Source organism: Miscanthus floridulus, chromosome 5 (genome assembly GCF_019320115.1).
Source record: "Miscanthus floridulus cultivar M001 chromosome 5, ASM1932011v1, whole genome shotgun sequence".
NCBI classification, from domain to species: Eukaryota; Viridiplantae; Streptophyta; class Magnoliopsida; order Poales; family Poaceae; genus Miscanthus; species Miscanthus floridulus.
In genome coordinates, this window is record NC_089584.1 from 38,409,406 (window position 1) to 38,430,287 (window position 20,882).

The following is a 20,882-nucleotide window of genomic DNA, read 5'->3' on the forward strand; positions in this document are numbered from 1 at the left end:
CGAGGGTACTGCACCGGACGCTGGTCTGTGTCCGGTCAAGGTGGACCGGACATGTCCGGTCGAAGAAATACGCCTCGGGTACCTTACTGGAAACGACCGAACGTTGGGGTCCAGCGTCCGGTCAGTTGAAGCTGCTGCATTCGGTCAGGTCAAGTGACCATTGGAATCAGGACACGTGGCCGTCTGCGGGCGACCGGACGCTGAGGTCCAGCGTCCGATCAACACGACCGGAGCGTCTGGTCGACCCGACAGTTGCCCAGTGAAGGGGTAACGGCTAGTTTAGCCCTTGGGGCTATAAATAGAAGTGGCCTTCGGCCATGGCTGGTGTTGAGCGCCTTGGGGGACTTTGTGTCCATGCTTGAGAGTGCTTGGGAGCCCTCCATCTCACACATACTTGATAGTGATCATCCGATTGTTGGAGTGAGCGATTCTAGTACGATTGCATCGTGAGGTTGCATCGAGTGGCACTAGGTGATCGAGTTGCAAGCCAGTGGTGCTTGTTACTCTTGGAGGTTGCCACCTCCTAGATGGCTTGGTGGTGGTCTCCGTCGAAGCCTGCAAGAAGCTTGTGCGGCGCTCCGGAGAAGAGCTTGTGAGGGGCATTGTGCTTGCCCCGCAGGAGCCGTGAAGAGCAACTTTAGTGAAGCGTGTCATTGAGCTACCCTCACTTCCGGGGTAGGTTCTTGCGGCGCCCGACGTGCGGCTTGGCGGGTGATACCAATTAGCCGCCGAACCACCAAGTGAGCGACCGACACAACGGGGACTAGCATGTTGGCAAACACGTGAACCTCGGGACAAAAATCATCGTGTCAACCTTGTTCTTCCCGTTGGTTTGCATCCCCATTACACAAGTGAAAGGTCCTTGTTTGGTTTTGGTAATTGAGTGACAACCTAGGTGGACTAATTGTGTTTATGTGAGATACACATGTGATTAGTCCATAGGTACATGTGTGTGAGCAACATATGCCATGAAGGTGAAAATGGCTTGGAGATGTTGCAAAGCTCACACATGTGATGATGAAGGAGCTTAAATGCACATGAGACATGACATTGAGTCATGTGATCAAGGTGGAGAAGATCAAGACAAGACTTGGCTTGATGGACCGGTTGCAAGCGTGAAGGGCAAGTCAAAGGCTTTGGAGTGATGGACCGCATGGCTGTGAAGCTTGAGCAAGACTTGGCGCCGATGGACGATGGCAACGGTGAAGAGCAAGTAAAGTCAAGATCGATGAACCAATATGATCACGTGATGATATGAAAGTGGATCATATCATTGTTGATCGTGTTGGTGCATGTGTTGCATCGACATTGAAGGAGATGGAATGGAATGCGCAAGGCAAAGGTATAACCTAGGGCATTTCATTTCACCGGTCATAGGTGTGTAGAGAAGTTTATGACCGGGTTTAGGATAGATGGCCGTACTATCAAGAGGGGCAAACTTGTTTGCATATCGGTCATCTAGTGCCACTCGAGTGATCTAACATCCTTTGGGAAATGATTGTGAAAATGCTAACACACATACGCATGATGGTGTACACTTGGTGGTGTTGGCACATTTACAAAGGAGGTGGTGTTTGCAGGGGTGAGATGGGTTTGGGTCCCTCTCTCCCTCCCGCCGAGCTTGCGAGGCGGGATTCGGCGCTTTCGGGAAAATGAAATGCCTATTTTCTATTGCGCCGGATGCAAATTCTTGGTGGTTGGCACATTGGAGCGAGGGTGAAGAAGTTAGAGGAGAAAGGGATTCGGTCTAACTGTTTAACTGTGACCGGACGCTGAGTCCGAAACGACCGGACGCTGAAGTAGTGCGACCGGTCAGGCTGTCGGTCGGCACAGTGCTTAGGGTTAAGCACCGGACGCTGGGCTGCGTCCGATCGCGTTCGACCGGACGCGTCCGGTCATGCTCGGGAGCTTACTGGAAACGACCGGACGCTGAGGGTCCAGCGTCCGGTCAGTTGAAGCTGCTGCGTCCGGTCAGGTCAAGTGACCGTTGGAATCGGGACACGTGGTCGTCTGCGAGCGATCGGACGCTGAGGTCCAGCGTCCGGTCAACACGACCGGAGCGTCCGGTCGTCCCGACCGTTGCCCAGTGAAGGGGTAACGGCTAGTTTAATCCTTGGGGCTATAAATGGAAGTGGCCCTCGGCCATGGCTGTGGTGGAGCACCTCAAGGGACTTAGTGTCCATGCTTGTGAGTGCTTGGGAGCCCTCCATCACACATATACTTGATAGTGATCATCCGATTGTGTGAGTGAGCGATTCTAGTGCGATTGCATCGTGAGGTTGCATCGAGTGGCACTAGGTGATCGAGTTGCAAGCCGGTGGTGCTTGTTACTCTTGGAGGTTGCCACCTCCTAGATGGCTTGGTGGTGGTCTCCGTCGAAGCGCGCAAGAAGCTTGTGCGGCGCTCCGGAGAAGTGCTTGTGAGGGGCATTGTGCTCGCCCCGCGGGAGCCGCGAAGAGCAACTCTAGTAAAGCGAGACGCGAAGGGCAACAAGTGGTCCGGCCGGGTCAAGTGCTAGAGCTTGTGGTAAGCACTCCACGTGGGAGAGTGTGACTTGCGAGTCACCACTAGCAAGAGGACCAGCGGCAACCTTGAAGCTTGTCTCAACGGGGACTAGCGTGTTGGCAAACATGTGAACCTCGGGAGAAAAATCATCGTGTCAACTTTGTTCTTCCCATTGGTTTGCAACCCCCTTACACAAGCTTGTAATTACTTTCACATACATTGTGCTTATGTAGTTGCTCTTGTAATTAGTTAGCTTGTGTAGCTCACTAGTTACCTTCTAGCTTGTGTAGTATAGAAGTAGCTCCCTTGAGTGGCTAATTTGGTTTTAGTAACCTTGTTAGTCACATTGCTTAGTTTGTGTAGCTAAGTATTTGCGCTCTCTAATTAGGCATTGGTTGCCTTGTTATTGAGCTTTGCTAGTGAGCTTAGTTGGCTTTGTGCTTTTGCTTACTAGCATATGTAGGAGCTCCCTTGTTGCTTAAAGTACTAGTGGCATAGGTTTGTGTGACCTTGCTCCTAGAATTGTTTAGGAGAGCTCTAGCTAGCCCGGCACCTTAGTTGCATAATTAGTATCTTTGCAAGGTGCTAGGAAACATATATAGAGGGGTGTAGTCTTGGCTAGACCAATTGTTTTTATTCCGCATTTATATCGGTTAGCCGACGCGATTAATTTTAGAAAAGACTATTCACCCCCCCTCTAGTCCGCCATCTCGACCCTTCAACAAGCTTGTAATTACTTTTATACATATTAAGCTTGTGTAGTTGCTCTTGTAATTAGATAGCTTGTGTAGCTTGCTAATTACCTTCTTGCTTGTGTAGCATAGAAGTAGCTCCCTTGCGTGGCTAATTTGGTTTTAGTAACCTTGTTAGTCACATTGCTTAGTTTGTGTAGCTAAGTATTTGCGCTCTCTAATTAGGTATTGGTTGCCTTGTTATTGAGTATTGCTAGTGAGCTTAGTTAGCTTTGTGCTTTTGCTTACTAGCATGTGTAGGAGCTCCCTTGTTGCTTAAAACACTAGTGGCATAGGTTTGTGTAACCTTGCTCCTAGAATTGTTTAGGAGAGCTCTAGCTAGCCCGGCACCTTAGTTGCATAATTAGTGTCTTTGCAAGGTGTTAGTGAACATATATAGAGGGGTGTAGTCTTGGCTAGACCGATAGTTTTAATTTCGCACTTGTTTCGGTTAGCCAACGTGATTAAGTTTCAAAAAGGACTATTCACCCCCCCTCTAGTCGCCATCGCGACCCTTACAAGTGGTATCGGAGCCCGGTCTCTCATTTGTGGTCTTCACCGACCCGAGAGGATGGCGAACTTTAGGCTAGAAGTTGTTTGTGACACACACATTTTTGATGGCACACACTATGCACGGTGGAAACGTCATATGCTTGATCATTTCCGTGAATTGGGTCCCAAGGCATGGTGGATCATTGTTGTTGGTTTTTCTCGTGATGCCTTGGATAAGAATAACCTCACCCAAGCGCAAGAGGATTGCTTACAACTTGATCATCGTGCTCTTTATTATCTAACGTGTGCTATACATGATGATATTTTTAGACATGTGTGGGATTTGGAGAGTGCTCATGATATGTGGCTAGCACTCCAAGCCTTTTACGGTGACTCCACATGGGATGATGGTAAATTCAAGAAGGAGGATGAACCAAAGAAGGAGGCGCATGAGTGTGTTGAGCTTGACCACAATTCGGTGATTGTGGAAGATTGCTCCACCTCATTGTCAAGTGATGATGATGATCGATCAACTACAAGTTCACTTGACAAGGTTAATGATGATGCCACAAGTGTTGCAAGTGATGATGCTATCCCATGCACACTTGATGGTGATGATGGTTCATGCTCAAGCCATGATGATGATGCTACTACAAGCCCATCCACTACACCACATTGTCTCATGTCACAAGGTGACACCAAGGTATCAAATGGTAATGTGATTGATCATGTTGATTCATATGATGAGCTTGTTAGTAGACTTGCTAGCATGACCATGTCTTTAGAAAATGAGAAAGCTAAAACATTGAAATTAGAAAATGAAAACTCATTTCTAAAGAACTCTTGTGAAGAACATAAGAACTTACTTAATGCTTATAAATCTTCACTTGATGAGCTAAATGTGAATCATGAGACACTACTTGCATCTTATGATGATTTATTAGAAAAGCATGTCTCTCTCATTAAAGTGTTTACAAAGAAACTTAAAAATAATAAGAGCTCATCACATGGGTCAAATGATAAATCACAAATTATTGCTAACCCTTGTGATGTAGGCAAGAAGCATGTATCCACCTCTTGTGATGATTTATTAGATATGCCATGCTCTTCACATATAGATGCTTGTTCTACTTCTATGTCTTGTGAGACTAACCTTTTGAAGGAGAACAATGAGCTTAATGAACAAGTGAAGAAATTGAGCAACAAGTTAGAGAGGTGCTACAACTCTCAAGTCACCTTTGAGCATATGTTGAAGACTCAAAGAAACTTTGGTGACAAGAGTAGAGTCAGCTACAAGACTAGCAATGTCAATCATCAAGAAAGTCGCAATGACACAAGTGGCATTAGCTTCAACAAGAGCAAGATCAAGGGCAAAAGATGGGGCAAGAGAAGATATGAAAGAGAGATGAAGAAGCAAGAACAAGAGAAGCTCTCTCATTTCATGTGCTTCAAGTGTCATGAAGTGGGACATCTTGCAAATGGTTGCCCCAATAAAGAAAAGCTCAAGTTGAAGAAAGAAGAAGAGAGGCTAAGGCATGTCAAGTGCTTCAAGTGCCGCACTTGGGGTTATCTTACCTCAATGTGCCCAACCAAGCAATTGGTGAAGCAACAAGTGAAGCCTCAACCAAAGCCACAAGTTGAGCAAGAGAAGACACCCCAAGAGCAAATCAAGATCAACCATGAAGGTGGTGACTTGATGAAGAAGTGGAAGAAAACAAGAAGGGGTGGAAAAGCAAGGCATCAAATGCAAATCCAAGATGCCAAGATGATGAGCAAGAATAAAGATGAGAAGAAAGTCTATGCTCACATTAAGTGCTTCAAGTGTGGAAATATGGGACACTTTGCCTCTAAGTGTCATACCAAGCTTGACAAGAAGGCTCAAGCAATCCATGAGAGGCAAGGCAATGAGAAGCACAACATGAGCAAGGAAGAAAAGGCTCAATCAAAGAGGAAGTGCTACTCATGTCGGGAAAGGGGACACATGGCACATTCATGTCCCCTAGGTAACACTCCTAAGCCCATTTCAATTGATGATAATTTTATGCTTAGGAAGGATGGCAATGGTATCTTATTGGTTGTAATTGCAAAACATCCCGCTACTCATACTAAGGCGTTGCCTAAGTATGTTGCTCCTAACTTGAGAGGACCCAAACTTGTTTGGGTACCATCAAAAAGTGGATGATTGATTGTAGGTACCATCGGCATTGGAGGCTTGGTTCAAATGATATTCATCTTGTTGATCATATAGTTGAGCCAAGTATTGCTAAGTGATGATCATTATCCCAATGCCATGACAAATTGAATGAAGTCCAAATGTGCTACAACATACAAGTGTAAATTTCAAGTTGTTGATGATTCATTAGATATATTTGATGACTTGCAAATAATTGAGTTGAAGCTTGCCTAGTTGGATGATCATGAGCTAACCAAGGTATATCTCTTGTTGATCATTTCATTTGGGTGCATATAAGTTGATTGAATTGGATAAATATACAAAGTTGCTTGCTATAAGATGTTTGAATGAATAATTGCTTAGTAATCAAGTTTGGATTGATTTGTGTTGGATAAATTTATGAGATGACTTTTAGTAAGTGGTTTGAATGGATATATGTCTTATGGAAATATTCAAACAAGTTAGGATCAAGTTTGATTCATATTTGATGAAGTATAGCTCAATTGTTGAAATCTATCCTATATTGCAAAATCTGAGCTAGCTGTGAACTTAGCCATATTTGAGAGATCAAAACCTATTAGATTGGCATAAAAATTGGTGTACATGCTCTAGACTTATGGTATGAGATGCTGTAGAAATTTCATGGAAGTTGGATAAGAAATGCTTCGGTTTTGGAGTGGTTCTTGTGAGCTATAGTGCAGCAGTTTTCAGCATGTAGCAGTGGTGGAAGAATTACAATTTTGGGAGTTCATATGAGATCAAATGAAGCTAAAATTTTTATGGCTGCTAGATAACTTAGTGAAGCTCATCTCCACCAAATTTCGTGGTATTTGGATTTGTACTTTGAGAAATATGCTTACTTCTTTGGAGAGTACAGAATCTGCCAGAAAAGTGACGAGTATTGGATTGATCTAGAGTCACTTTGATTGAAAGGTCCTCAAGTTGGAAACATGTTTACAAGTGTTTGAGGTACCTAAGTTTGGTTTTTGAGATTATCTAGAAGCATTACAAGCAAAGAGTACAAGGCCATTTGACTGAGAAGTGTATTTTGCACACTTTTGGTACTCAAGATGAAGATCAAGATCAAACTCAAGATGAAGTTGAAGGTTAAGTTCTAGTGACTATTGGAAATCATTTGGTAGAAAGAAAAGAACTTAAACAAGAAGAAAGAAAAGGACTTAAAGAAGGAATCAAGGTTACTCATCAAGTTAAGTCCATCACTTGGATCAATCAATCAAGTTAATTCAAGTGAGTGTCAACAATGGTTCTTGAGAGAGGTCACTTCTCCCTAGTGTAGGGGCTTGCCGCCTATGTGTAGGTAAACCAAGTGTGGTACTTGGAAGGCTAACATGGAAGTGGTGATCCGAGGAACATTTGAGATGCTTAGTTGAAGCAATAAAAAGGGTTGATCAAGGAAAGCAAGCAACACCTAAAAGAGAGCTAGTCATAATATTTCAAGTGATATTCTCAAGTTAATGCTCTCATGCAAGCAAAGATCAAAAGATAAAGCAAGCCAACCACAACAAGAAAGTGCACTTGATCATAAGTGGTATTCATTTCATATGGGTGAAGAATGAAATTCAACATGGTATCTATTGGTCTTCACCAAGCTTATAATTGGACTTCACATTGCTATTGGAGTAATGAATTGGAATCTATATGACTATCCTCTACTCCAACATAGCAAAGGTATCATTGTAATGTGCATGATCATTTCATCCCCTACTAGTATATGGTTAGTGCATATAGTACATGCTTCATAGGATCATGCATAACAAATAAAATGTTTAAATTCATAGCCTACCACTATTGTTTGAATGATTACTTGATCTAGTGGTTAGTAACATGAATTTGGTCATGAGCTAGTGAACCCAAGTACTTGACTTAATTTGGATTGTTAACAAGTGATAAGTACAATATTGGCAAGATAACCCCTGCAAGAGGTGTGAAAAAGCTTGTCATTGGTTCAAATCGGACTTGGAAGCTTAGGCAAAATAATTTAGTTCAAGTCAATCATAGAAGCTCATGATAGTGATAAGAGTACAAGCATAAGACAACAATGCAAATGGATATCTAGTTTGTATGTTTCAACTCACAAGTGATATCCTATAAGTGGTACTCATGAAGATAGCAAATGTTCAAGAAATGATTAAAATTTGATAAATCCAACAAGTGGTTTCATACTAGAAAATTCTTTAAAAAGATATCACACCTTCAATTGGTATCCTACAATTGGTATCAATCATAAAAGACGATGGTTCCACAAGTGATCTTCAACTTTAAGTGATCATAAAATGAAGAATGCATCCCTCACCTACAAGAACTTAAGTGTATAAAATGGATGACCCATGCATAAGAATGATAAGATACAAGTAGTACAAGTTGCAAATTCTAAATGGTATCTACTTGTGGTGTCATTCCAATATTTAAGTAATGTCCATCAAAAATGCAAGTCTCAACCATCTACCCCAAAGTAGAAATTGATGACAAAGGGGGAGAGATTGTACAAAGATATGAAAGCTTGATTGAATGGGGGAGAGATTAAGATTGTACAAGGGGAGAGATGAGATATAAAAGAAATAGAGGTTGGACATGGACATGGACATGGACAAAGAGGGAGCAACATTGAAGAAAAGAGATGAATCAAAATTCTTGGACAAGAGAAGCATACAAGTAGGGGGAGCAAGCTCATAAACTTTGATTGATTGCATTTGATATGTGCATATTCAAATGCTTGCTTGCATTGCATAACCTTTCAAATTCAATATGCATGCTTGTGTGGTGTATGCTAGTTGTAGAACTTGAATGATGCTTTGATAACTAGCATGCATAGGATGATAGCTAGACACTTGGTATGCTTTGCAAGCAATGCTAGTACCTTGATTTTAATGTTGATCTCATAAGGTATCTAGTGCTTTTATTTCTAAGTGATATCTAGCTAACCATGGTGCTAAGGATGAACTTAAAAGTGCAACTCCGATTGGTACACGCTTCAAAGGTTTATTCTATACACCTTAGCATCAATTTCGGGTTCGTGGTACTTGTCCAAAATCTTTTTCACATGGTAAAATTGCTTGGGCAAGCAACATGAATCCAAAAGAGCTTAATTTCTATATCTTTGTAGAGTTGTCATCAATTACCAAAAAGGGGGAGATTGAAAGGTCCTTGTTTGGTTTTGGTAATTGAGTGACAACCTAGGTGGACTAATTGTGTTTATGTGAGATACATAGGTGATTAGTCCACAGGTACATGTGTGTGAGCAACATATGCCATGAAGGTGAAAATGGCTTGAAGATGTTGCAAAGCTCACACATATGATGATGAAGGAGCTTAAATGCACATGAGACATGACATTGAGTCATGTGATCAAGGTGGAGAAGACCAAGACAAGACTTGGCTTGATGGACCGGTTGCAAGCGTGAAGGGCAAGTCGAAGGCTTTGGAGTGATGGACCGCGCGGCGGTGAAGCTTGAGCAAGACTTGGCGCCGATGGACGATAGCAACGGTGAAGAGTAAGTAAAGTCAAGATCGATGAACCAATATGATCATGTGATGATATGAAGTGGATCATATCATTGTTGATCGTGTTGGTGCATGTGTTGCATCGACATTGGAGGAGATGGAATGGAATGCGCAAGGCAAAGGTATAACCTAGGGCATTTTATTTCACCGATCATAGGTGTGTAGAGAAGTTTATGACCGGATTTAGGATAGATGGCCATACTATCAAGAGGGGCAAACTTGTTTGTATATCGGTCATCTAGTGCCACTCGAGTGATCTAACTTTGCAGCGTCGCTAGGATCGAGTGGCGTGGCAAGTTGAGTGGCTAACATCATTTGGGAAATGATTGTGAAAAGCTAACACACATACACATGGTGGTGTACACTTGGTGGTGTTGGCACATCTACAAAGGAGGTGGTGTTTGTAGGGTTGAGATGGGTTTGGCGCTTTCGGGAAAATGGAATGCCTATTTTCTATTGCGCCGGATGCAAGTTCTTGTGGTTGGCACATTGGAGCAAGGGTGAAGAAGTTAGAAGTGAAAACGAGTTGATCGCGAAGACGCTGGCGTCGGTCAACTGACCGGACGCTGGGTCTGAAAGCACCGGACCCTGGCAGCGTGCGTCCGGTCAGGCTGACGGGTCTGCATAGTACCGAGGGTATTGCACCGGACGCTGGTCTGTGTCCGGTCAAGGTGGACCGGACACGTCCGGTCGAAGAAATACGCCTCGGGTACCTTACTGGAAACGACCGGACACTGGGGTTCAGCGTCCGGTCAGGTCAAGTGACCATTGGAATCGGGACACGTGGCCGTCTACGGGCGACCGGACGCTGAGGTCCAGCGTCCGGTCAACACGACCGGAGCGTCTGGTCGACCCGATAGTTGCCCAGTGAAGGGGTAACGGCTAGTTTAGCCCTTGGGGCTATAAATAGAAGTGGCCTTCGGCCATGGCTGGTGTTGAGCACCTTGGGGGACTTTGTGTCCATGCTTGAGAGTGCTTGGGAGCCCTCCATCTCACACATACTTGATAGTGATCATCCGATTGTCTGAGTGAGCGATTCTACTACGATTGCATCGTGAGGTTGCATCGAGTGGCACTAGGTGATCGAGTTGCAAGCCGGTGGTGCTTGTTACTCTTGGAGGTTGCCACCTCCTAGACGGCTTGGTGGTGGTCTCCGTCAAAGCCTGCAAGAAGCTTGTGCGGCGCTCCGGAGAAGAGCTTGTGAGGGGCATTGTGCTCGCCCCGCGGGAGCCACGAAGAGCAACTTTAGTAAAGCGTGTCATTGAGCTACCCTCACTTCCAGGGTAGGTTCTTGCGGCGCCCGACGTGCGGGCTTAGCGGGTGATGCCAATTAGCCGCCGAACCACCAAGTGAGCGGTCGACACAACGGGGACTAGCGTGTTGGCAAACACGTGAACCTCGGGACAAAAATCATCGTGTCAACCTTGTTCTTCCCGTTGGTTTGCATCCCCATTACACAAGCTTGCAATTACTTTTATACATATTAAGCTTGTGTAGTTGCTCTTGTAATTAGATAGCTTGTGTAGCTTGCTAATTACCTTCTTGCTTGTGTAGCATAGAAGTAGCTCCCTTGCGTGGCTAATTTGGTTTTAGTAACCTTGTTAGTCACATTGCTTAGTTTGTGTAGCTAAGTATTTGCGCTCTCTAATTAGGCATTGGTTGCCTTGTTATTGAGTATTGCTAGTGAGCTTAGTTAGCTTTGTGCTTTTGCTTACTAGCATGTGTAGGAGCTCCCTTGTTGCTTAAAGCACTAGTGGCATATGTTTGTGTAACCTTGCTCCTAGAATTGTTTAGGAGAGCTCTAGCTAGCCTGGCATCTTAGTTGCATAATTAGTGTCTTTGCAAGGTGTTAGTGAACATATATAGAGGGGTGTAGTCTTGGCTAGACCGATAGTTTTAATTCCGCACTTGTTTTGGTTAGCCAACATGATTAAGTTTCAAAAAGGACTATTCATCCCCCCTCTAGTCGCCATCTCGACCCTTACAGCCGGGCTCAAGCTGCGCGTGCCGGTGGCGTGGAAGGCCACCTTCATGCTCACCAACCTCAACGTGTGGTGGTCGCTCTCGGTCTTCATCGTGGTGTGCTGCACGCTTGAGGACCTTCAATCTGCTCTCCTCCAAGCTCTACCGCCTCGCCATGTTCGCTGCGCTCATCGGCGACTTGGCCAACTTCTCCATCGCGGGCGTCACGTCTTACCTCCTGGCGCCCATCCCCTCGGAGAAGATCTAGTCGTGCTGCCTGTTTTGGGAGCCGACGGGCGAGGCCGGCCCGCGGCCTGTGCGGGGGAAGAAGCTGCACGCGCCAGTTCGGCCTCTGCCTCCTCCGCGGCGTGAGCTGGCCAGTGCGAAGCTAGGCAAGGGCGCCCTGTTGCCTCCACTACGCCACATCGGGTTGCTGGAGGGTGCGGCTGCCTCGTCGCCACCGCGCCGCGTCGGACCTCCAGCAGGCGCGGACACCCCGCGTCCACCGCTGCGCGATCTGCAACCGGCGGCCGCGGCCGCCCCGCATCCTCCGCCTGAGGGCACACGTGGGGCCGTGGGGGCGTGCGCGGCCGGCCCTGGCCGTCGCCGGCCGATCCCTCCTCCGCCTTTGCCTGCGTGACATGGCGCGTGCGAGTAACCGAGGGGCAGGGGTATTTTGGTCTCCCTCGAAACGAACTGACAAGTTGAACACGGTCAACTAACATATGCCTGGTCGAAATGGACGGTAGTGCCATTTAGAAAAGGAAATTGCAATTTGGTGCTATATAAGAAAGTTAGGATTTTTTTAGTGCCAAATATGAACGACTAATTTGTTTTAATGTCAAATACATAATTCTCTCAAACATCCATGGACATCTTAGGCTTCTATTTGAAATTCTACCTGGTGGGAAATATGGGTGGACCGGTAAAGAGAAGCCAAGGTATGGGCTGGAATCTTAGCAGGCCGAAATGCTCGGCTGTGCTATTTCTGCGGCAGCTGCCTACTTCCTTCTTTCCAAAATTTCAACTAGTACTGTAGTCTGTAGGCGTGAAGACTTTGCTGCTGCAGCAACACGAACTGTGCTGTCACAAGCGCAGCCGATCGGGCGAAGAAATTTCATGGATGAAAAGTAGTGGCTCAAGCAAATTGGGCGGTGTGCCACCTGAATCCTGATGCTTCGGAGGATGACGTTGGTGTCGGAGCTCAGCGCCGGTGAGGCAAGTAGGCCGCTGACGAGTGACGACCATGCCACGGCAGCCGGCCAGCCGCCAAACTCGAAGTGCGACTAGTACTGTCACAACGTTGGTCACGTGACAACGGCAAATATCTTCTTCAGATCTTGCGAGGATACCGACCGGGGGTACATTGCACACAGGCCACAAGGCAAGTGCAAAGCTGCTTCACATCACATTTTCACAAGAACCTTCAACAAACATCACCGTTAACCAAACCGACTGATATAATCGTTTAATATTTATCGACGATTCGAGTACCACACTGACCAACACACGCCCTGCTCCAGTAGCAGAGCAAAGAGTACACGACCAAAACAAATGGTACCATCGAAGCCATGATACAGCAGCATCAATAGTCGTTTCCCAAGAGACGACAAGGAAAAAACGACGAGCAGCAGCGAGCCTCTGCACCCCAGCTCAAACTGGCAACAGCTTCTTGTCAGGGGATTGAAGCGCGACGGCCCCGAGCTTGGGGCTGGAGTACTTCTTGTACACCGCCTTCTGCTTGCTTTCCGGAGCCAGGGCATGGAATCTGATCAGCCGCCTACCACAATCCCTGCGGTTACACACATCATCCCCAACAACCAACAAGTCACTCTCCTAGTCATGAGCCAAAGAAGCCAAAAGTAATAATGCTATAAATATTCAGCACATAGGCTTTGCTGGCCTACTACAGTAAAAAAAAACGAAACAACGGATGACATCTTGCACAAGCCAATACAATACGAGGGGGGGGGGGGGGGGGGGACGCCAGATATGGCAAACTGATCAAATGTCTCTAGCTGTATAGCATGAGCATTCAGCTAGGAGCAGCAAGTTGGTTGCAATAGCAAGTCAGAATCACGGTTAAACTTCTGAGGATATGCAATCAACTCGACTTGCTTCAAATTAGAATCAGATCATGATGCCAAGTTTTATCATGAAAGAAACAGCAGGCTTAGGTCGACATATTATCAGGATGTTTTTTTAGCATGATCATTCAGTTAATACTTGACAGAAATGGATTGGTTGCAATAGCATCTCAAAATCACATTTTATTTTAGAGACTCCTGATAATATGCAGTAAACTCAACTTATTAGTAATCAATTCGGACTAGAATCGGATTTCAAAGGCAAGATATAGTCATCAAGGACGTACAGTAACTGTGGCTCAGTTAAGCCAGTGTGATGCTCCAGAATATCAGTCCACCGTGGATTCATTCCGAGGGTACACCTGGCAGCATAGACGGCAGCAGCTGCGGTCACTGATGGAGGGTAAACCAGCATCGTGTACTGGACCAATGCCAGCTCAGAGTAGAAGAATGCCATGTTCTCAAGCTGCACCAAAAGTACGGAAGAAAATGGCATATTACATGTCAATATCTAAAATATTTGGTGGTAAAACACATTACTATGAGTGGATAGCTATACCTTTTCGTCGCCCATTGCGGCTTTCAGATACCGAACAATGAACATGTACATTGTTGGAACCGTCAAGTTCCAATGGAGCCTGTCCAGGATGGCTTTTTCCTTGGTTAGAATCTGGTCTCTGGTAAAGGCATTGTCACAAAGGCACAGCAAATCCTTGACCTGCAAAAACATTGTTGTTTTGGGTAAGCTAATCGAAGAATGGACTAGCATGGTTAGAAGCACATAGAAACAACATCAGCAATATTCTGGGGAAGCCTACCAGTGGAGCCCATGTCTCTTCATACTTGCTTGCTATCAGCATGGCACTTATGCCGACGAGCTGTAGCTCCTTTCTTGGAACACTCTCCATGGATAAGTACTGATCGATGATGTAGACGGTCAAGTAAAGCGTCTCTGGCATTAGAATAAGCCTGTACTGTACCTCGATAATCCAGTCGATAAGGATAGCTCTCATTCTCTCGCTGATTTCAGCCTGCGAGCTCATGTAGCTGCTGAGGGGCAGGCAGGTGCCCTGGACAAGCAACAACGCCACAGATCAACAATGATCAGAAATGGTTACTTCAACAATCCTTTGAATCAGCAATGCAGCAAGATAAAAAAAACTGTGGCTTCACATAGTTATCTCACCTCAGTGCTCTTGTAGAATCTGTAGATGTCCTCAACATATTCAACCACTGCCAGCTCATTGCAAGAATCAGGTGTATCAATGTCATATGGATCTGTCTTCTTCGGGCTGCTGACAACCCCATCAGAATCCTGTGTACAGACAAAAAGTTATGCAGGCATTCTTAGAATGAAAAGAAAGAGACAATCTTAACCTTAGAATTTTGCTTGTGTTCATACCCTGCTGCATTTTGTCAAATGATCAAAAAGTGTTGGTACCCTCCTACAGAATCTCGGACCCCCTGAGGTTTTGGCTTTCTTCTCCTTCTCGGTATCTGGACTGATCACAATGACTTCAGGCTTCACCTTGCATTCCTTCAGCATTACTGCTTTCCCATTCCTGTTCACAGCAGCCAGTGGCTTCTGACGATTTGCAGGAGCAGCACGGTCATTGATAATAAGATTTTTAATGTCGGCAAGCGGTCGCCGGCTTCTTGCTGCTGCCTGAGGAACCAGTGGCTTCTTGCTGCCAACGTCAACTGCTTTACGACCGTTTTCTGTTGCTGCAACCGCTTGCTTCTGACGGTTCACAAGAGAAGGCCGGCCATTCATAAGATTGCCAACGTCGACAAGTGCCCTACGGCGTCTTGCCGCCGCTTGCTGTGGAAATGTAGCCATTGTCTTCCTGACGAGTCTGGCCGCATCTGATCAAGTTGAATTTTTAGAAGACGAACATAAGTGCATTAGCAGAGAGAATATTAGTACCGAAATCTCGTGAAGGACAAAGCAAGATTAAACCATTATTATGAATGCTACTTATGGAACGGCAATCTGAAGGTACACCATATAAAATCTTGCAGAATAAAGAGAGAAAGAAACATATTCCCATTTATTAACGATTCCCCACAGCATTATGGACACAGCAGTTAAGATCCTGCAGTCATTATCAATGTTCACATCAAGATCATGGATTTCTTCATTACACTACTGACAGAGAAAATCAATAAGCACAAGAATCGCAATCACAAGGGAAAATTTGGTATAAACGTGCATATACAAACCAAAATTAATAAGCCCACAAGGAACGATTTGGTATAGACGCGCACATAAACCGAATTGTTGAAAATCTTCAATCGTTATTCAGCAAACAGGACAAGAATCGCAACGATACCCAGCCTGCTCTACGTGATATGGAATCAGAGACCCGCAAGCAAGAACAGCGCAAGGTTTAATCAAACCGATCGATGACCCGTCACGGCCTCACGGCAGCCAAAACAGGACTTCTAATTGCAGATCAAGAAGCCTAATCCGTCAGACCAAAAGCCAAAGATCTTCGTTTCCAAAAAGGCGCTCCCTTTACGGCGATAGAAGAACGTGATCCCCAACTGAACCCATACACGGAAGAACTAGACACCAGAGCAGCGATGCCAGTATGTGACGACATAATCGACCCGGAATTCATGAACCCGTCGATCTGCTATGCAAAGGCGACCAAGAAAGAAACCGACCATTACTGCCACGCGCCAGCCAATCAACAATCCCTACGAGAAATTCGAGAACACTACGAGCGCGGCAGCATCCGAAGCCACATCCTTCTACTCCAATCCCCTCGAATCACCGAACCAGCACAAGAATCAATCAAACGTGACGAAGAATGCGCCAGGGAGGAAACTCACCGCCGCCGTTCTTCTGTTCCTGAGCGGGAACCGCGCCTCCCGGCCCCGGCTGCTTCTTGGACGCCATGGCCGCCGCCGCCGTCCACGAGGAACGAATCCGCAACCCCCTTGAACCTCCCTTCGAATCCTTCTCTCGCGTTCCCTAGGGCTCGTCGGGCACGAGTTATGGCGGAGAAGGAAGCCGGAGGCGGCGGTGGCTTTGTAGGTGTTGGGTTTCGAGGGGTTTCTCCAACGGTCGGAATTTTATTAATGGAAACTGGTGCCGGGATGGCGCTCGGATCCGTGATCGACGGCCAGGATTGGCTGCTCCGATTTTTTTAGCCGTTTGGGTGGAGAAGAGGAAAAGTCGAATACGGTTAAAACGGTGGGTGACCCGGATATGGAAGTGCTGTGATATTGTGCTATCTGTGCCACAAAATCCTTTCTGTGTCTCAAACTCTCCCTTCGATCTCTCCTAACCAATTCTTATGGTACCTTTTGGAATGTAGTTCCAACGTAAACATGACAATTGAAAATAAATAATGCGTTGGTAAAATACAGACGCAAAACAGAACATTTGAAAACATTTTGGATTGAACATAGGAATCCAAAGAGAAAAATACGCAAATAACAAATGTTACAAATCATCTAAAATCTTTATGAGACCAATCACATCAATCCCGCTTTCAGTGGTGTTTAGACTAGAGACGAGGAGAACCAGAGTCATCCCTCACAATGAATATATCCTGAGTTTCGTTGATGAACTCATTTTAAAAACATTTTGGATTGAACACAAGAACCCAAGGAGAAAATGCACACATAACAAACATTACGAATCATCTGAAATCTTCATAAGACCAACCATGTCAATCACGCTTTTAGTAGTGTTTAGACTAAGGACAAGGAGGGTTAGAGTCATCCCTCAGAAAATATACCCTAAGATTTGGGGACAAACCCATCCCTTAGAAAAGAGGGGACCAAACCAACCTGTACTTCAGTTATGACGTCACGGAGTGTATCCTCTCTCTCATGTCACACTTTCTCTCAACCACGATGAATGGTGTCGGTGGGGTAGCCTTATCGGGTCGGGTCCAGAGGCCATACGTAGGGTCGAGATGACAGACTAGAGGGGGTGAATAGTCCTTTCTAAAATTAATCGCACCGGCTAACCGAAACAAATGCGAAATTAAAACTATCGGTTTAGCCAAGACTACAACCCTCTATCTAGGTTCATAACCACCTTAAAAAGATCCTAATTAAGCAATAAAGGTGCCAGGCTAGCTAGCTCACCTAATCAATTATAGAGCAAAATCATACAAACCTATGCACTAGTACTCAAGCAACCGAGGGAGCTCCTACACAATTAGTGAAGCAAAAACACAAAGCCACATAAACTCACTAGCAATGCTCAATAACAAGGCTACACAAACTAAATTATAGAGCACAACTTACTTAGCTACACAAACTAAGAAAAATGACTAACAAGGTTACTAAAACTAAATTAGCCACGCAAGGGAGCTACTTCTATGCTACACAAGCAAGAAGGCAACTACCAAGTTACTAAAGCTAAACTAGTCACAAGAGCAACTACACAAGCACAATGTAAATGGAAGTAATACAAGCTTGTGTTGCGCGGAATGCAAACCACCGAGAAGATGACGAAGACAATGTTGACACAGTAATTTCCTGAGGTTCACGTGGTTGCCACCAAGCTACGTCCCCGTTGTGTCGACCGCTCACTTGGTGGTTCGACGGCTAATTGGCATCACCCGCCAAGCCCGCACGTCGGGCACCGCAAGAACCTACCTCGAAAGTGAGGATAGCTCAATGACATGCTCAACTAGAGTTGCTCTTCATGATTCCCATGGGGTGGGCACAACCCCCCTCACAAATCCTCCTCCGGAGCACCACACAATCTTCTCGCGTGCTTCAACGGAGTCACAAGCCACCAAGCCATCTAGGAGGTGGCAACCTCCAAGAGTAACAAGCACCATCGGTTTGCAACTCGATCACCTAGTGCCACTCGATGCAACCTCATGACGTAATTGCACTAGAATCGCTCACTCACTCGATCGGATGAACACTATCAAGCAAGAGTGAGTAAGAGGGCTCCCAAACACCACCACATAAGCCACCTAGACTCTAGTGTGCTCAGCAACCGGTCAAAGGCCTACCGACACTTCTATTTATAGCCCAAGGGCTCAACTAGCCGTTACCCCTACATTGGGCAATTTTTGGGCTGGCCGGACGCGCTGGTCGCAATGACCGGAGGCACTGGCCCAGCGTCCGGTCGCGCTACGTCATCCACGTGTCGCTCTACGTTCAACCGGAGCCGCTCGATCTCAACGGTAACTTCACGCGCCAATGGTCAAAGACGACCGGACGCGCCAAGCCCACGACCTGACGCACCCGAGCTGCGTTAGATCGCCCCCCCCCCCGCGTGCTGCCAACACCTAACCAGACGCGCCTAAAAGGTCCTAATGTCTAGAGGGGGGTGAATAGCCTATTAAAAATTTCTACAACAACACTTAGCAAACCGGTTAGATAATTATGAGGCGAAGCAAGTGGTGCGCTAGCCTACTAAAATTGTAAACCACCTACCACAATTCTACTTTATATAGTTTCTATCCACACAATAGCTATGTCACTACATTAAGTTAGTGTGCTCTCAAATGCTAACTAAAGAGCCACACTAACCAAACTAACAAGCTCTCACAACTAGCTACACTAAAGTGCTTGACAACTAGTTTGAGGTATTGTAAAGAGAGAGAGCAAGATAGTTATACCACCGTGTCGAGGAGTGAACCAATCAATCACAAGAATGAATATCAATGAAGACCAATCACCTCGGAATCAAATGATGACACAATGATTTTTACTGAGGTTCACTTGCTTGCCGGCAAGCTAGTCCTCGTTGTGGCGATGCACTCACTTGGAGGTTCACGTGCTAATTGGCATCATACGCCAAACTCTCAATAGGGTGCCGCACAACCAACACAATATGAGGATCACTCTAGCCACGAGCAATCACTAGAGTACCTTTTGGCTCTCCGCCGAGGAAAGGTCAAGAACCCCTCACAATCACCATGATCGGAACCGGAGACAACCACCAATCTCTGCTCGACGATCCTCGCTGCTCCAAGCCGTCTAGGTGGCAGCAACCACCAAGAGTAACAAGCGAATCCCATAGCGAAACACGAACACCAAGTGCCTCTAGATGCAAACACTCAAGCAATGCACTTAGATTCACTCCTAATCTCACAAAAAATGTTGAATCTATGATGGAGATGAGTGGGAGGGCTTTGGTTAAGCTCACAAGGTTGCTATGTCAATGCAAATGGAAAAGAGAGTGAGCTAGAGCCGGCCATGGGGCTTAAATAGAAGCCCCCATGAAATAGAGCCGTTGTACCCCTTCACTGGGCACTGCTCGAGGTGACCGGACGCTCCGGTCAGATCGATCGGACACACCCTTCTAGCGTCCGATCAACGGATGGCTACCACATCATCCCTCTCTTCAAATACCGAGTGCTCGATCCCAACGGTCAAGTAATGACCGGATGCAGCACAGTGCAACGACCGGACATAGGACCCCAGTGTCCGATCACTTCCTATAAGGTTCTAGCTGCGACCAGACGAGTTAGTTGGATCACGACCGGACGCAGGACCTCAGCATTCGGTCACTTCTAGTAAGCCTCCACTCGTGACCGGACGTGTCCGATCATGCCCGACCAGACTCACCCAGCGTCCGATCACTCACTGTCTCCTCTATGTGCTGCCACATCAGCAGGACCAGACGCACCCCGCTAGTGTCCGATCACGAAGTGACCCAGCGTCCGATCGAAGATCGACGCTAGTGTCTTCACTGCTTCCACTGACCGGACGCTCCGGTCTAGTTGAGACCAGCGTCTGACGCACTCTGTGAAACCCTGTCTTTTCTGTACAGGGCGCTAGTGAAGTTTCTAACCCTTGCTCAAATGTGCCAACCACCAAGTGTATCACCTTGTGCACATGTGTTAGCATATTTTCACAAATGTTTTCAAGGGTGTTAGCACTCCACTAGATTCTAAATGCATATGCAATGAGTTAGAGCATCTAGTGGCACTGGGTTATACCTTTGATAGTATGACCATCTATCCTAAATCTGGTCATCAACTTCTCTACACACCTATGACTGGTGAAACGAAATACCCTAGGTTATACCTTTGCCTTGCGCATTCCATTCTATCTCCTCCAATATCGATGCAACACATGCACCAACATGATCAATAGTGATATGAACCACTCCATATCATCACGTGACCATATTGGTTCATCGATCTTGGCTTCACTTGCTCTTCACCGTTGCTTCGGTCCATTGGCGCCAAGTCATCACTCAACTTGCCCTTCACACTTGCAACCGGTCCGTCGAGCCAAGTCATGTCTTGATCTTCTCCACCTTGATCACATGACTCAATGTCATTGAAAGCATCTAGGCCTCTAGTTGGGTTTCAGTGATTAATGACAATACGAGATTACTATGACTAACGTGTGTTTTACAGAGGCAATTAAGTTAGGTCATGGTAATGACAATTGATTGGACAATCATGGTTGTCA

General features: G+C 45.9%; 1 protein-coding gene across 3 annotated transcripts; it reads right to left on the reverse strand.

The window, feature by feature from the left end:
* Positions 1-12,838: 12,838 nt before the first annotated feature.
* On the reverse strand, positions 12,839-16,453 carry LOC136452003 (cyclin-B1-3-like). Of its 3 annotated transcripts, none has more exons than XM_066452676.1 (8): positions 16,311-16,453; positions 14,875-15,338; positions 14,659-14,787; positions 14,453-14,542; positions 14,291-14,359; positions 14,032-14,190; positions 13,760-13,938; positions 12,839-13,177 (listed from the first exon to the last, which is right to left on the reverse strand). In XM_066452676.1, exons 1-8 carry the CDS (start codon positions 16,375-16,377, stop codon positions 13,039-13,041), a joined length of 1,296 nt encoding a protein of 431 aa, XP_066308773.1. In that variant the 5' UTR covers positions 16,378-16,453; the 3' UTR covers positions 12,839-13,038. The 3 variants fall into 3 exon arrangements, with proteins under 3 accessions (XP_066308773.1, XP_066308774.1, XP_066308772.1); XM_066452677.1 differs by having other exon boundaries at positions 14,291-14,389; positions 16,311-16,452; XM_066452675.1 differs by having other exon boundaries at positions 14,291-14,542.
* Positions 16,454-20,882: the final 4,429 nt, after the last annotated feature.